Raw genomic sequence first — 15733 nt, forward strand, 5'->3', positions numbered from 1 at the left:
AAGAGTTCTGTCCGTTCCCCAATTAATGTGTATTTATTTTTTTTATTACAAGAATCTTTGTAAATTGCTTTGGATACTGAATCATCTAACATCTATATTCCGAGAGGGTATTTATGTTACTTTACTCTTTTACAGGTAACCCATCATGGAAACAGCCTCTTAAATAAGGGCAAGTGTTCTTGAACCCCCGAGAAGTTTCACAAAGTCACATTTGGGACACTTGTAAATGCATTTGGCAGGGAAGAAAACAGGAAGAAAAAGAATAAAATGCCTAAGATCCATTTTATTCAAATGCTTAATATGAGCACTCTATGGGTCTCTCTGGAAGACAGAAGCTGCATTAAGGTTTACTTCATGGCTATGGCTTCATGCACACGGTCGCTGTTTTGGTCCGCATCCGAGCCGCAGTTTTGGCGGCTCGGATGCGGACCCATTCACTTCAATGGGGCTGCAAAAGATGCGGACAGCACCCGTTGCTCCGCAAAAAAAAATATAACCTGTCCTATTCTTGTCCGCGCTTTGCGGACAAGAATCAGGCAGTTATATTAAAGGTTGTCCGCAAATTGTGGAATGCACACAGACGCCAACCCTGGTTTGCGGACCGCAAAACACACAACGGTCGTGTGCATGAGGCCCATGAAGTATGCAAATAGCTATGCTAGGGATAAGTGTTCAACAAATCCATAATATGACAGCCATAGAATTCCATGAACAGAGGTTTTTCTTGCAGATTCACATGAAATCATGGCATGTTGAATCTCATGATGTATTATAATGAAAATAATATAGAGCATCCCAATTAAGAACCATTGGGACTGTCGCTGTACAGGCGGAGCGCACAAGGCGTTAAAGCATTTGTTCGAGTGTATACGAAACAAAAGCTTCAGGGAATGTGACCCAAGCTTTACTCATCTCACCCTCCCAGCACTGATGCTCCTGTTTTTTTGTTGTTTTTTTGTTTTTTTTACTGGATCAAGAACATATCATGCTTTCAAGTGACAGATGAAGCCAATCATTGGCCTAAGGGTACTTTCACACTGAGGGGTTAACTGCCGCTGATCGCAGCTCCCTGTCAGAGGCAGGGTGCCGGCACCTGCCTCCTGTATTATGTGTTAAAGACTACCTTATATGGGTCCAATTTAAGTAGAAGACTACACAGAGCGGCGCCCAGAGATGTCCCAGCACTTACTATTATTCCTGGGCGCCGCGCCGTTCGCCCGCTGTGCCCCATTACTGTCTCCTGCTCCATATGCCAATTACTATCAGAGCAATGGGGAGGAGACATCAGCTTCTCTCCTGGGCGTTACTTCTCCATGCGCTGCGATTGGACAGCGCTACAGCCAGGGTGAAGGAACTCCCACTAGAGAAGCGGATGTCTCCTCCCTATTGGTCCGTTATGAGCGGGCAAGGCAGATCCGGGTAACTCCTTCCCTGCCAGACTGTCCAAGAAGTCCACGTAGAGGCGGCGGAGTGCCGGGAGAGCCCCAGATTACTGGGGGGCAGCCATGTGAGAGCAAATACCCAGGACAAAATTCCTGATTGCCGCGGCGACCTGGGATTTGTCGAGCCCTGTAATAAGCATCCCTGAGAACCACTGTGGCCATGTAACAATCTGGGAAGAGGTAGTTTACTGCTGACCTGATGGATTACATCCGAAATTTTTCGTACACCAAAAAACGGTTCAGACATTTTAAGTTTATTATGGTACAAAAAGAACCATTCGTTTTGGTTTTTTTACAAAAAAAAAAAAAAGGAGTTGAGTAAAATCCTCTTGCCTCTTCTTGCTTTGGAACTTCCACCAATGCTTTTTTGCTAATAGGTAATAAACCTCTGAAATAATAGCTGCCTGCCTTGTGGGGTCTGCACGATAGTCTGTCAACACAAATCTTTCTTCTGGAAGCCTGTGAAAATTTAATTTTAAGCCCTCTTTTATAATAGCATTTATCCATGGGCTGTTAAGGATTTTTTGCCACCGACTTGAAAAGTAAGACAGACGACCACACACTGGAGGCCTAGCCTCATTGGGGCTACTTTTTTGAAGTCTCTGCCCCAGAAAAAAGAAACCCCTTTGACTTTTTTGCCGCTCCTATATATTGTCTAGATCCTTCTCTTCCCCTGAAAACTTCCCTGCTAAACTTGGGGCGCAAAGTTTTTAGGTGGCTGACTGATTGAAGGAAAACCCCTCTTTTTATCAGAGGCCTTCAAGAAGATCGTCAAGGACCAGGCCAAATAAGAATTCCCCTCGACACGGAATGCCACAAAGCTTAGCCTTAGAGCTAGCATTTCCGCTCCAGCTTTTCAACCAGATAGCTCTACGGGCAGAATTAGATAAAGCGGAAGTCCTGGCCAATAATCTTAGGGAGTCGGCCAAAAAATCTAAGGCATTATAAAAAGTAGGGAAAGAGGATAACAACTGCTCCTTAAGGGTTCCCCCTTTAATTTGATCCTCCAACTACTTCATCCATGCCTTAAGGGATATAGCTACCGAAGTAGTGGCAATAGCTGGTTTAAAGGCCGCTGCTGAGGCTTCCCAATTTTTCTTTAAATAAAAGGTCTGCCTTTCTATCCATTGGGTCCTTTAGAGAACCCATATCCTCAAATGGAAGTGGCAATTATTTTTTTTTTTGCCATTTTGGCCACAGGGCCATCTAGCTTAGGGGCTCTATCCCAAGAGGCAGTCACCTTCTCCTCAAAAGGGGTATTTACGTTTCACAGAGGAGGGAATAAAAAAAACTTCCTATCAAGCTTTTTCCATTCTTTAACAATAACAGCCTGAATATTTTTATGTACACCAAAGACTTAATTTTAGGGCCCAGACCCTCAAAAAGAGTCCTGAACAGACTGCGTCGGCTCTTGGTCATCTAATCCCATAGTAGCTCGCACAACCTTTACTAGGGAATTAATGTTCTCTGTATGAAAAAGCAGCTTCCTCAGCAGAGGAGTCCTTTGATGAAAAGCATTCTCCCTCTTCCTCCAATCCAGAAAGTACATCACTGTTGCTGGAGAGGGGATTTGATGCTGCTGCAGAGGTACTAGGGCGGCTTTCTAGCAGACCGCTAACCGACTCCTTAATGTCCTCCCGGATCATCTGCTTGATGCTGCCCATCAGAGACAGAGCTTCCGCCTCCATTAACTTGCTCACACAAGCCTGGCAAAGGGGCTTCGCCCAGGCAAAGGGTAGTTTCTTTTTACATATAGCACACCCCTTGTCCTTAGATCTGGAGACCTTCCTAGACTCCTTAAACACAGAAGACCACCATGCACATACGGGGAATACCCCTCTTACCCCACCGTGGTACCGGCGTATCATTGGTGGTTTAAGTGGCTTCTGCGCGCTGAGACTGATCCATGTTCATACACTAGATCTTCCAAATGGAGGAACTGTCCGCTTCTTCAGCCAGCAGGGCAGTGAGCTGACTGGGCTTTTCTCAACCGGGCAAGCACACCAGCTCCCCCCCCACCCCAACTTCCGGCTTACAGGGATAGCTTCCCTCCACTGTCGCACCGGAAGTACGTCACCGTCCAGGCTGCGACGTCCGTGCGCACGCCACTCACGATGCTGACAGCCGGACAAGCGACACGGCCACAGAGGTTTGTAGCATCAGGATGGTAAAAAACAACCCCCTGGGCCGAGAAGGAGCAGAGCGGGGAGGAGGGAGAAAGAGGCCCAGGCTTAGCAGCGGCTTCTAAAGGAGACTTAGGCCGCCCGGGTAAGCCCTCCTACACACTTTCAAATAGTCGGGGAGCCCGTAGCTCTATCTATTGACGGTTTCCGACTCCCTCCGGTACGCTTACGATAGGAAACAGAACTGGAGGTGGAGAGGGTGGTCCCTCTTTTAAAGCGGTTTCTGGTTCCTGTTCTGAGGAGTAGGAGGCGGTCTCTCCATGGGTGCTGTCATGAGCGAGAGGGAAAAACGCATCCGTTTTGTCCCAATGCATTCTGAATGGAAAGCAATCCGTTCAGTATGCATCAGGATGTCTTCCGTTCCTTGTACGGTATTTGACCGGACAATATACCACAGCACTACCGCACTTGCTGGATCACAGCATTAATTTCCATTGAAATGTATTAATGCCGGATCCGGTACCAAGTGTTCCGGAAATTGCCGCATCGCCGGATCCAGTTTTCCGGTCTGTGCATGTGCAGTTCTTTCTAGCTTTGAAAAAAATTTAATACCGGAAAGACGGATCCAGGATTTCAATGCAAAAATTGGATTTTTTGTACTCACCGTAAAATCCTTTTCTCGTAGTAGGCATTGGGGGACACAGCACCATGGGTATATGTCCAACTACCACTAGGAGGCACTAGACACAAAAAGTGTTGGCTCCTCCCCGTTGGGCTATACCCTCTCCACAGGCACAAGGCTATTCAGTGTGTACAAAAAGCAGTAGGAGAGAGAAAAAAAAGCAAGGAACCAACAACTCCCGTACCGGGAAAAGATCAAGAGACCAGCCCGGAAAATCGGAAGTAAAAACATAGGGTGGGATCTGTGTCCCCCAATGCCTACTACGAGAAAAGGATTTTACGGTGAGTACAAAAAATCCAATTTTCTCGTGCATGGCATTGGGGGACACAGCACCATGGGACGTCCCAAAGCAGTCCCCGAGGGTGGGAAAAGAACAGCCATGCCACCGGTTGGGTATACAGGTGCAGGAGAACCATGTGACCCAACAGTAGAAAACACGGAATGGGCAAGAGGTTCCATAACAAGGAAGAAACCTCAAGGAAGAATCAGAGAAGACTGATAGCACCCCAGGAAAAATGCCTGGAAGAAAATCCCAAATGCAAGAAGGCGGCAAAAGGGAACACCGAGCTCAGCCAAGGGCTGGAGAAAAAATTAGGACAGCACCGCGTGTTGGGACTACCTAACGCTCTAAATTGTCTCAGACCCAAAGAGCGAAAAAACCTGTGGCCAACCCCTGACAGGCCAGGGGAGAAAGGAAACAAGGAAGTACTGGAAGCCAAACGAGTGAGTGAAGCCATAGCAAGGCTCACATGTGAAGGGAGCAGGTCTCCCCTCACCGCAAGGCAGATGATGAAGTTATGCGCCCTATTTAAAAGGCGAAAACCCAAGGCTGCTAGAGGAAACCGCCAACCCTTGGAGAAGGAGGGGGTTGTAGGTAAAAGCCAGGAAAAAAGAGTAAGACCTGCGTCCCAAAAACAGGAGATGAGGCCCGAGCCTCGGAAAACAAGATATCACTGTGAAGCGTAAGACCAGAGGAAACTCTGGGCATGTGAAGCATCAGGGAAAAAAGGAACCAGATACAGGCCCAGGAAATCTCAGCAGGACACACTGGACTGAAAGACATGGAAGTAGAAGGAGAGTACTCCAACCGCCTAAGGAGGAAAGGTTCTACAACAGGAGGAGGTCCCTCCCGAAGGAGACCATACGGCGGAATTGCAAACCGTTGCGCTAAACCACTCAATACCAGGTACTTGACGTGGGAGGATGGGAAAAGAGACACGAATCCCAAGAAGACCACAAGGCTATTGGAACCCATAAAGGGAACAATCAACCCAGGCCCCGATCCCCCCAAAAAAACGATTGCCATGCAGAACCTGAGTGGTCAAATAAACAGGGACCAGGGACTCCAGAAGGAGTACCCGGGATGGGCTCACAAGGAACCAGGAGCTGAACCACCAGAAGACAACGCAAGCCAGAATATCCAGGAAAGGAGAGATGAAACTACCATAGGGGAAGGGACATTGGCCATGGACAACTACCCATTCCAAGAACAGTGACTAGCAAACTGTATACATTGTCCCAGAGAGGACAAGTACAGTAGCTCGGGATGTACCACTAAATTGACAGACATCCATATGCATAAGGAATGCAGAAGTCGCCATGAAAAACCGGGTGAGACTACACAGAAATGTAGAAACCAGGCGCGACCGGCGTACTGAAAACTCCCAGGGGGGAGAAAGTACCTGACAGGTGCAAACGACGGCAAGGTCCAAGGGGACTGCCCCTCTGACATGTAGTACAACTAAGCAGAGAATATAAGGGAATACCGAGAACACCTGGACCCAGAAGGAACTACGGGACCCTGTCCGATGCCAGAGCAACCAGCTGAAAAATTACCTACCAGGCAGGTGTGTGGCGCTCAGTGGTCCTGTCCCTGACCCGTCAGGGAGGACGTCCAGCGATGAAAAATGCTGATGACCCCAGAAGGATTCCATGTGGCAGAGGACATCCAGCGATGACCGAAAACTGCTGCAGCGGCCGATGCTCACCAGCTACGTGCCCCAACAAGGTAGAAGATCCAGTGGAGATCCCTGTACTCCACCAGGAATGGGCCACTCTGTAATAGGAAACAACGCGAGTACTCCTCTATAACATGGGGTAACGCGAAGTGCAGCAAACCGTAGTACCTTATAGAGATAGCAAGAGCAACCCTAGCACAAAGGCCAACAACCACCTGGCCATGGTGTAGGGAGCATGGTTGTATGTGGACCACCCGCCAGATCAGATCAGCCATATACTGGAGCTACAATAAGTAGCACTAGACCGACAAGGTGGGGGTTGGGCTGGCCCACCCCTGCCAGATATGGAAACCATGCACATGCAGAACCAGGATGGCCTGTTGTAGACAGTGCCCTGAGAAGTACAAGGAGACCATTGAGCACGACAGAAACGGAGTGGAGATGTATGGAAGAACCAAAAGGGTGAAACCAACATCCGCAGCACAGATTAGAACCTGGGGGCAGAAAGCACCCAGTAATACAGAAACTGTATGGGCCACAGATTGCACCATAGGGCCCAGCACCTTGAGTAATACAACCACACGCCTAAAATATAGGGAAAGTGGCTGCATGTCTAAGGAGAGTGGAAACATAGCCACAAAGAAAGGTGTAATGGGTACAGCATCTGGAGATGGTAGAGGTACTACCTTTAAGATCGGAGCAATGTGGCCACATGGTGCACCCTAGAACCAGAGAGGTGCAACAGCTACCGCGTTAGCAATGGTACCTATATTCCGCCCGGGACGGGTAAAATAGGGCCGCACGGTACCACAAAGAACAAGACAGGTGCACACTACAATCAGGTAGGTGAAATGGCAACTGAAGGAGGCTCTCTATTTCGCCTGAAAAAAAAGGGAAACAGGGCCGCATAGTACACCATAGAGCCAGACAGGTGTAACGGCTGCAGCATCAGAGACGGTGCAGGAACTCTACCTATGAAGGGAGTAAGATGGCCGTTTGGTGCACACTATGATGAGGTAGGTGCAATGACCACGGCAATTGGAGGAGGCCTCAATATCTCGTCCGGTAAGGGAGAGAAAATGCCACATGGTACACCATAAAGCCAGACAGGAGCAACAGCTACAGCATCAGGAAATGGTGCAGGTGCTCTACCTATGAAGGGACCAAGGTGGCAGCTTGGTGCCGACTAGAACCAGACAGAGGCAATTCTACGGCAATTGAAAGTGGCCTCTATATCTCGCCCGTAGGGAGAAATGTTGCCGCATGGAACACAATAGAGCCCGCCAGGGGTATTGGCTACAGCATCGGAGATGGTGTAGGTACTCTACCTATGAAAGGGATCAAAAAAGTCTGGGAACAGATAGGAGCAATTGCAACGGCAATTGAAGGCGGCCTGTATATCCCGCCCGGAAGGGAAAAATAGTGCCGCATGGAACACCATAGAGCCAGCCAGAGGTATCGGCTACAGCATCAGGAGATGGTGTAGGTACTCTACCTATGAAAGGAGCAAAGTGGCTGGGAACAGACAGGTGCAATTGCCAAGGCAATTGAAGGCGGCCTGTGTATCTCGCCCGGAAGGGAGATATAGTGCCGCATGGAACACCATAGAGCCAGCCAGGAGTAATGGCTTCAGCATCTGGAGTAGGTGTAGGTACTCTACCTATGAAAAAGAGCAAGGCGGATGGAAACAGCCATATATAATTGCTTTTCCTTACCAACCAACAGGAGGCGCTTGCCAAGAACAGGGACCCCCTGTTATGAGGTAGAGTGGCGAACACCAGCACCATGATGGGGACCCGGTGGAAACACTCTCAAATGTGTAGAGCATAGCCCCTGGTATAGGGGAACCAGGAAGGCTTGTCAGGTACAGCCTATGGCAGTGGTGCAGGTACCCCCCTGTTAAGGAGAAGGCGTACGTACCAGAGACACCAAGTAGGTGACTCATTATGCTAAACACGGGGACGGCTGCCTTACCTGTGCGGTTGAATACCTGTGCAGTCAGGGGAGCGCCATCCGAAAATCCACTAGAGGGGATACCAACCCTGGGTAGGAGAGGTTCCTCCGTGCACGTTAGTCTTGACCTCCCAGAGGCTTCTGTATGGAGGAAGACCGCCTGATTCTCTGTTCCGAGGGAATCGGTGCAGAGGTGTCCCCCGAGGCAACGGAAGGGGTGACGGGAAAGGATTCGTCACCAGCCTCAGGCCTGTCCTGGGGAGGACCCGAGGATGCCGAGGAGGGGTGGAATCCTGTTGAGACCACCCGAGGTTGTACTGTGAGCTACCCCTTGCCGGACCCGGTATCTGAGCATGCCTCATCTGCAGGGAGGACCCTGGGAGGGCATAGGTGGCCGCAATTGGATAGGTAGCGGTCCAGCGACTCCGCCAGGGATTGGGAGAGTCGGACAAGGTTCCCATGGCTTTGACAAAGAGGGAGACCATTCAGAAGGGACCTACACAAAAGGATTTGGTCAGGGGACACAATGGGGTCTGGGAAGAGGTACTGCACACAAGCAGGGACAGGCCGACCGCATGACAGCCTTCGCAGACAGCGGACGCACGTGAAAAGACGTGGCGATCCGAGGAGAGGCTGGGAGAGGAGACCCTCATAGAGCAGCCAGCAGAGGCTGTCATATCTGGACCCGGATGCCATGTTCCCCAAAGAGGTGCTGCAGCAGCTATAGAGGCTGCAGGAGAAATGAAGCAATTGAGGAGGGGTGGGGGGGAACGACTTGAGTGATCCCTATGTACAGCATTAGCTGCCTTCACACAGTACATAGGGCAATGACCTAAAGGGGGTCTGCAGTTCTTTTAAACTGAGGATCTATCCACTGGATAGATAACCCACGTTAGACCAGTAAAGGGTGGAGGAGATAGCCCCTCCCGAGGGCCGGGCGGGGTCAGAAAAACCCGGGAAGCAAGGAGGAGGGGCCGGGAAGATCGCGGCCTAGCAGGCCCAAAAGCCGGGGCCTCGATTTGTGAGGCGGCCGGGACTGGAGCGAGGGGGGCGGGACGAATCGCGGCCGACCGAGGGGCCTCCGGACCCACAAAACTAGGTGAGGGGGAGGGGGGGGAGCGACGCCTGGGGGTGGGCGGAACAGGGCAAACAGAGCACCTGGGAGCCGGGAACGGGCCATGGAAGATGAGGCCTAGTCCCTGCAAAAGCCGGGGACTAAAGTAGCGGGGAAGGCCCAGGAGAAGCGACGCCTGGACTGTGTGGCCAGGGAGGAGAGAAAAAACCAACCAAGGGGGAAGAGAAAGGTGGAGGAAGATGGAAGCTTCCCAGGACCCCCAGCTAAGGTGGATCCCACCCCCCTGGCCACAGGAGGGAACCTAACCCTGGGGCAGGGACACAGGGACAGGGGAATATACTCACTATACTCACCATCTGATGTCTTCGGGCGCCGCAGGGTCACCCCTTCGGCAGACTCAACACGGGAACCGTGGGAATGCCGGCAAGCCACTGCGGATGCAGTCTGTGGGGACTGGGTGACCGGCGATGGTACAGAAGTACGCGCCCGCAGAGGGGGCAACTAAAGTGGAACACGATGGAGCCCCAGCCTGCAGCAGGTATAACGGTGGAGATCACCGAGACCTGTAAAAGAGAGAAAAAATAAAATAAAAAATAAACAGCAGGACCTGCAAAAAAGCAGGACAGGTCTGCCTCCTACGGACACTAGACAAAAACTGAATAGCCTTGTGCCTGTGGAGAGGGTATAGCCCAACGGGGAGGAGCCAACACTTTTTGTGTCTAGTGCCTCCTAGTGGTAGTTGGACATATACCCATGGTGCTGTGTCCCCCAATGCCATGCACGAGAAAGTCTAACGGATTCGGATCGTTTGCATACGGATTTCTGGATCGGCAACGGAACTGCCTGCCGAATTCTTCTAACGATAGTGTGACAGTACCCTTAGCTGTCACATGTCGTACATGCTAGCATCACTACAGAGGCCAGTGATTGGCTGCATCGGTAATGTGAATGTATGGCAGGTGCGGGAGCTACCGGAGCAGCAACGCTTGAGTGAAGGAGTATTCAAGGGAGCAAGGTCCACTCTGTGATTGCATAACTTTTTCTACGGTTAGTTGTATCTCTTATATTTTCAGACAAGCCCTTTAAACTTTCAGTGTTAGAGATTTGGTAATACAAACTTCCACACCAAAAAATATTAAAGATGTCAATTAAGAAAACTACATTAACAGTGTTACCCAGTGAAATACAGTAGCTTTGACCACACCATTTCTAAATGCAGCACATATGTAGAACATAGATAAGCATGCTTATGGAATCCATGTATACTTTTCTCTGGTTACTTAGAAAACAAATGATTGAGCAATACTGCAATTTCAGGAGTAATATCCAAAATAGCCTAAATGACAACTTTCATGGGAGGAGTTGGCCTAAAATACAAGTAGGCCTAGCTGAGTAGGCAAACATCCCCAACTCCAGAATTGGAAAAACTTACATTTGGAGACTCTACAGTTTCCACATGGGTGCCTTTAGGGAACCTGAAGAGAAGAAAAGAAATGTTTTATAGAAGTGACTACAATGCACAGCAATAATGAAGAACAGGAATGACTAAAGGAAACGTTTCCCTTATGTGACATGTCATCACTACGGAGGACACCAAAAAATTAACTGCCAGAATAAGCCAGATCAGTGTGGACCGGCGCAGAATCAGTAAAGCAATTGTACTGGAAATTTGAGTTTAAAATAATAGACATTTTTTTTAATCCTTTAAGCGTGACAGAAGGAATTAAAAGGGGTTATTCCAGTATGAAGACGCATCCGACTACGTGGGCCCAGTGCCCCAGGTATCGATGGAGCTGCGGTCACAATCAGGCGCAACCACTCCAACCGACTATACTGGACGGCCAGTAATAGCCGAGTACAAGCGCTCTGGTATCTCCAGCAGTTCAATGGTGTTGAATAGAGCAGCAATGCACATGCATGACCGCTGCTCCATTCAAATAGTGTGACACTGGGCCCCCATTAATATGACCGATCAGACACTGTAGATAGGAGATAAGTCCTAGTAATGCAACAACTCCTTTAATTGGGCTGTCTGTTCTTAAAAAAAATAAAAAAATGCTCAGAATGGGTAAAGTATTAAAAGTAGTAATACGCACCCCCTCCCATTCCCCTGGCGCTTTCTAGGTCATCTTTCAGTCTCTGGACCTCCTGGTACCCCTGACATGGATAGTCATTTGAATGGGTGCTTCGGGTAACTGGTAAGTCATTTCTTTAATGATATTTACCATAAGTGGCCTGCACGCCTTTCATTTCAAAAGGTAATGCTAATAACTTAGAATTCAATTACCGTATTTTTCGCTTTATAAGACGCACTTTTTCCCCCCCAATAGTGGGGGGAAAATGGCAGTGCGTCTTATAAAGCGAACACTGCCATGTTTACTTTGCTGACGCTGATACATCGCAAGCCGCAATGTATCAGAGGGGTGGGAGGAGGGGACGGAGGCTGGCAACACTCGCGGCGGGGCCCGATGCAGTCACTGTACTGTAATACATCGGACCCCGCTCACGGTAATTATCACATGTAAAGTCTATAATCTTCAAGCAGTGTCTCTGCTTTAAACTAGGGCAATCCTCTGTAGTGCAACTCACTATGAAAGCGGCAGGCAGAGCGGCAGCGTAACCTCGCGATGCTCACTCATTCATGGGAAGGAAGTGGGAGGAGCATTAATGAGTGAGAATCGCGAGGTTACGCTGCCGCTCTGCCTGCCGCTTTTATAGTGAGTTGCACTACAGAGGATTGCCCTAGTTTAAAGCAGAGACACTGCTTGAAGATTATAGACTTTACATATGAAAACGGCTTCATTACACTCTGCTTTCTTCTATACCAGTACTCACTATGAAAGCAGCGGTCCTGCCGGCGCGTGACGTCACTTACTCGGTCATGCTCCTCCCACTTCATTAATGAAGCTGGCAGGAGCATGACTGACTGAGTGAGTGACGTCACGTGCTGGCCGGAATGCTGCTTTTATAGTGAGTACTGGTATAGAAGAAAGCAGAGCCATTAAAAGATTTTACATATAAAGTCTACTGTGTGCCCTGTGGTGTAATGGGGGTCACTATTCGCACAGGGACAATATACTGTGACACATATTATACTGTGACCAGCATAAGATCATCTTATGCTGGTCACAGTATCATATGTGTCACAGTATATTGTCCCTGTGTGAATAGTGACCCCCATTACATAAGATGCTATATATGATGCTACATCCCCCGTAGTAGTGCGTCACCCACAGGTCCCCCCATAACAGTGCGTCACCCACAGGTCCCCCCATAACAGTGCGTCACCCACAGGTCCCCCCATAACAGTGCGTCACCCACAGGTCCCCCCATAACAGTGCGTCACCCACAGCTCCCCCCATAACAGTGCGTCACCCACAGGTCCCCCCATAACAGTGCGTCACCCACAGGTCCCCCCATAACAGTGCGTCACCCACAGGTCCCCCCCATAACAGTGCGTCACCCACAGACCACCATTAGTTCAAAACCCCTCCAAAAGCACACCTTTTGGTTCAAAAACATTTTTTCTTATTTTCCTCCTCAAAAATCTAGGTGCGTCTTATCATCAGGTGCGTCTTATAAAGCGAAAAATACGGTAACTGACTTCAGAATCTTGATGACTAATTATATTTAAAAACAGAATTATGTAGTGAAACTCCAACTTACTTCCAGTTCATTGTCTGGTAGATAAGCTTCCTCTGATACCTAGAAAGAGAGTAAAGGGGTTCATCTAACTATAATGATATACAGACCGGGCACAGAGATAAAATACAGAGAAACACAGACAAAAAATACTGCAATAATAGGTGAAACAGCACAAAAACGTAGAAAATGTTTCAGATCCGATAACATTTCCCTTCTGTAAGCCACATCTAAACTACAACAAAGAGAGGTGTAAATAAAGGACAGGACACCATGTGTTGTCCACATCCGCACTCCCGTACCGTGGCCCCGCAAAAAAGATGGAACATGTCCTATTCTTGTCCTCAATTGAGGACAATAGGCACTTCTATCATAGGGCTGGCCGTTCTGTTCCGCACATGGCCAGCCCTCAGAGAGCAGGCTTCGGAGGGCATTAGATCAGAAAACAGCTTGGACCCTGCAGCAGTAGAGGGGGATTAATCTATAGAATGGAAAATCGGAAAGTAAAGATACAGACCCAGTACAAGGTTCTAGCTGTAGAACTTTTTTCTCTTCATCTTTTAAAAATTCATCAACAGACCCTCTGGAAGAAAAATGAAGCGATGGTTCATATGTGCAAGGAATTTCAAATAAGATACAGGCAAATTAAAAGGCCATGGGTTCTGACTTCTGCCGGCAATAGCTGGTAACTGATGAGTCAGAACTGAATCTCTGTGGCCGCTCCTCTGTGCGGAAGAACACTTCCATTTTTAATAGGAGCAACTCTGACAATTGAAACAATTGTGCAATTCTACTTTAGAGAATCTTGGTAAAAAAAATATAATAGATTAGCAAATTGCCACGGGGATACAGCCATGTATGGGAAAAAATCTCTGTGGTTAAAAGGGGATGTTCAGGATTGACATATTAATGGCCTATCTTCAGGAGAGGTCATCAATATCGGGTAGGCGGGGATCCAATTCCAGGGCCCCACCGATCAGCTGTATAAAGAGGCCGCAGTGCTTTGTGAGCACATAGGCCCCTTACTTGGCCAGTGACATCACTGGAGCGCCGCGCGGCCTGCTCAAACAGGATAGGCCATCAACATCAGATCAGCAGGGGTCTCAGCACCTGGAGGAAAGGCCATCAATATGTAAATCCTGGAAAACCCTTTAAGGTGGAACCCCAGCTAAAAGTCTCTGTCTTGAACTCAACTGTTGCTATGTGGGACTTATTTTGCGACAAGTAGTGACTAGTTAAAGGGACTGTCTGGTTGGTCAGAAGAGGTTCCCTCTGTTTCCTGGTCCTGCTTGATACGAGACTATGACTGTTCAGTCAATCACTGGCAGAGCTGGGTCACCACTGTGGACAGACATAGAAACATAGAATGTGTCGGCAGATAAGAACCATTTGGCCCATCTAGTCTGCCCCATATACTGAATACTATGAATAGTCCCTGGCCCTATCTTATATGAAGGATGGCCTTATGCCTATCCCATGCATGCTTAAACTCCTTCACTGTATTTGCAGCTACCACTTCTGCAGGAAGGCTATTCCATGCATCCACTACTCTCTCAGTAAAGAAATACTTCCTGATATTACTTTTAAACCTTTGCCCCTCTAATTTAAAACTGTGTCCTCTTGTAGCAGTTTTTCTTCTTTTAAATATGCTCTCCTCCTTTACCTTGTTGATTCCCTTTATGTATTTAGCAGTTTCTATCATATCCCCTCTGCCTCGTCTTTCTTCCAAGCTATACATGTTAAGGTCCTTTTATCTTTCCTGGTAAGTTTTATCCTGCAATCCATGTACTAGTTTAGTAGCTCTTCTCTGAACTCTCTCTAGAGTATCAATATCCTTCTGGAGATATGGCCTCCAGTACTGCGCACAATACTCCAAGTGAGGTCTCACCAGTGTTCTGTACAGCGGCATAAGCACTTCACTCTTTCTACTGCTTATACCTCTCCCTATACATCCAAGCCGACATTGGCCGAGCAGTTACACTTTCTATGTCGAGAGGGGATCGGTGAGGCGAATATGACCCCGCTCTAGTTAATCTGTTGAGGGGTCAACATCTGTCACCCAGTTATCCATCACTTTGGTCTCCCTAGCAGTCACAGAGAAACCTCCCCATGCGGAGATGAGATCAGGCGCGAAGTAGGTGTTGGGGAGCGAGGCAAGTATAATCTATATGAGGGGCCTGGGAATTTTGGGGGGGGGGGGGGGTATGCTTTGGATAACCCCTTTAAGCATTCATGATCTACGGGTTACCAAACATCAATTTCAATAGAAATCAACATAGCTAGAAGAATAGGAATGACGTAGGATTCTTACAGAAATGTAAAGGTTTTATTGTACACTTACACAATTTTATCAATAAAATCTTTCTGATCCTCAGGAATGACAGGAGCGACTGGAGCCCTCAGTGCATCCGGTGAAACGTACAGGTAACACGTCGTGCTTGCACCATTTGTGTGGTAACGCTTATCCTCCTGCTGATCTCGGAGCTGTCTTTCCTCCTCTTGGTTCAAGTATGGAATACCTAGGAGGCGAAAAAAAAAAATAGTCATTTCCCAGCACAGATTTTGCTCAGTCTTTGTATAAGATGTCAGGGAATACTCACCGTCACGAAATACTTTGTTAAAATCAAAACCCTGATTAGCTAGAAAATCTATGCTTGAGCTCTGGAAGACAAAACCATTAGATACACTTAATACCGTCAGATGAGCTTTGGAGGCGATAAGGAAATTAGGCCTGGTTCACATTTGCATTGTGGCCTCCATCTCTAACAAAAACAATGATGCATAGACGGATAAGAAACATAGAAACATAGAATGTGTCGGCAGATAAGAACCATTTGGCCCATCTAGTCTGCCCAATA

General features: G+C 48.3%; 1 protein-coding gene across 2 annotated transcripts in view; it reads right to left on the reverse strand.

Annotated features, from left to right (window-relative positions):
- Positions 1-15733, reverse strand: part of PARN (poly(A)-specific ribonuclease) — a 134895-nt gene that overhangs the window by 99605 nt on the left and 19557 nt on the right. For both annotated transcript variants that reach the window (XM_040439640.1, XM_040439639.1), the window contains exons 6-10: positions 15476-15536; positions 15217-15394; positions 13393-13458; positions 12900-12938; positions 10666-10708 (exon numbers count right to left, since the gene is read on the reverse strand). In XM_040439640.1, coding sequence (XP_040295574.1) covers positions 10666-10708; positions 12900-12938; positions 13393-13458; positions 15217-15394; positions 15476-15536 — 387 coding nt within the window. The remainder of the gene's footprint in view (positions 1-10665; positions 10709-12899; positions 12939-13392; positions 13459-15216; positions 15395-15475; positions 15537-15733) is intronic.

The sequence above is a fragment of the Bufo bufo genome, chromosome 7 (assembly GCF_905171765.1).
Source record: "Bufo bufo chromosome 7, aBufBuf1.1, whole genome shotgun sequence".
NCBI classification, from domain to species: domain Eukaryota; kingdom Metazoa; phylum Chordata; class Amphibia; order Anura; family Bufonidae; genus Bufo; species Bufo bufo.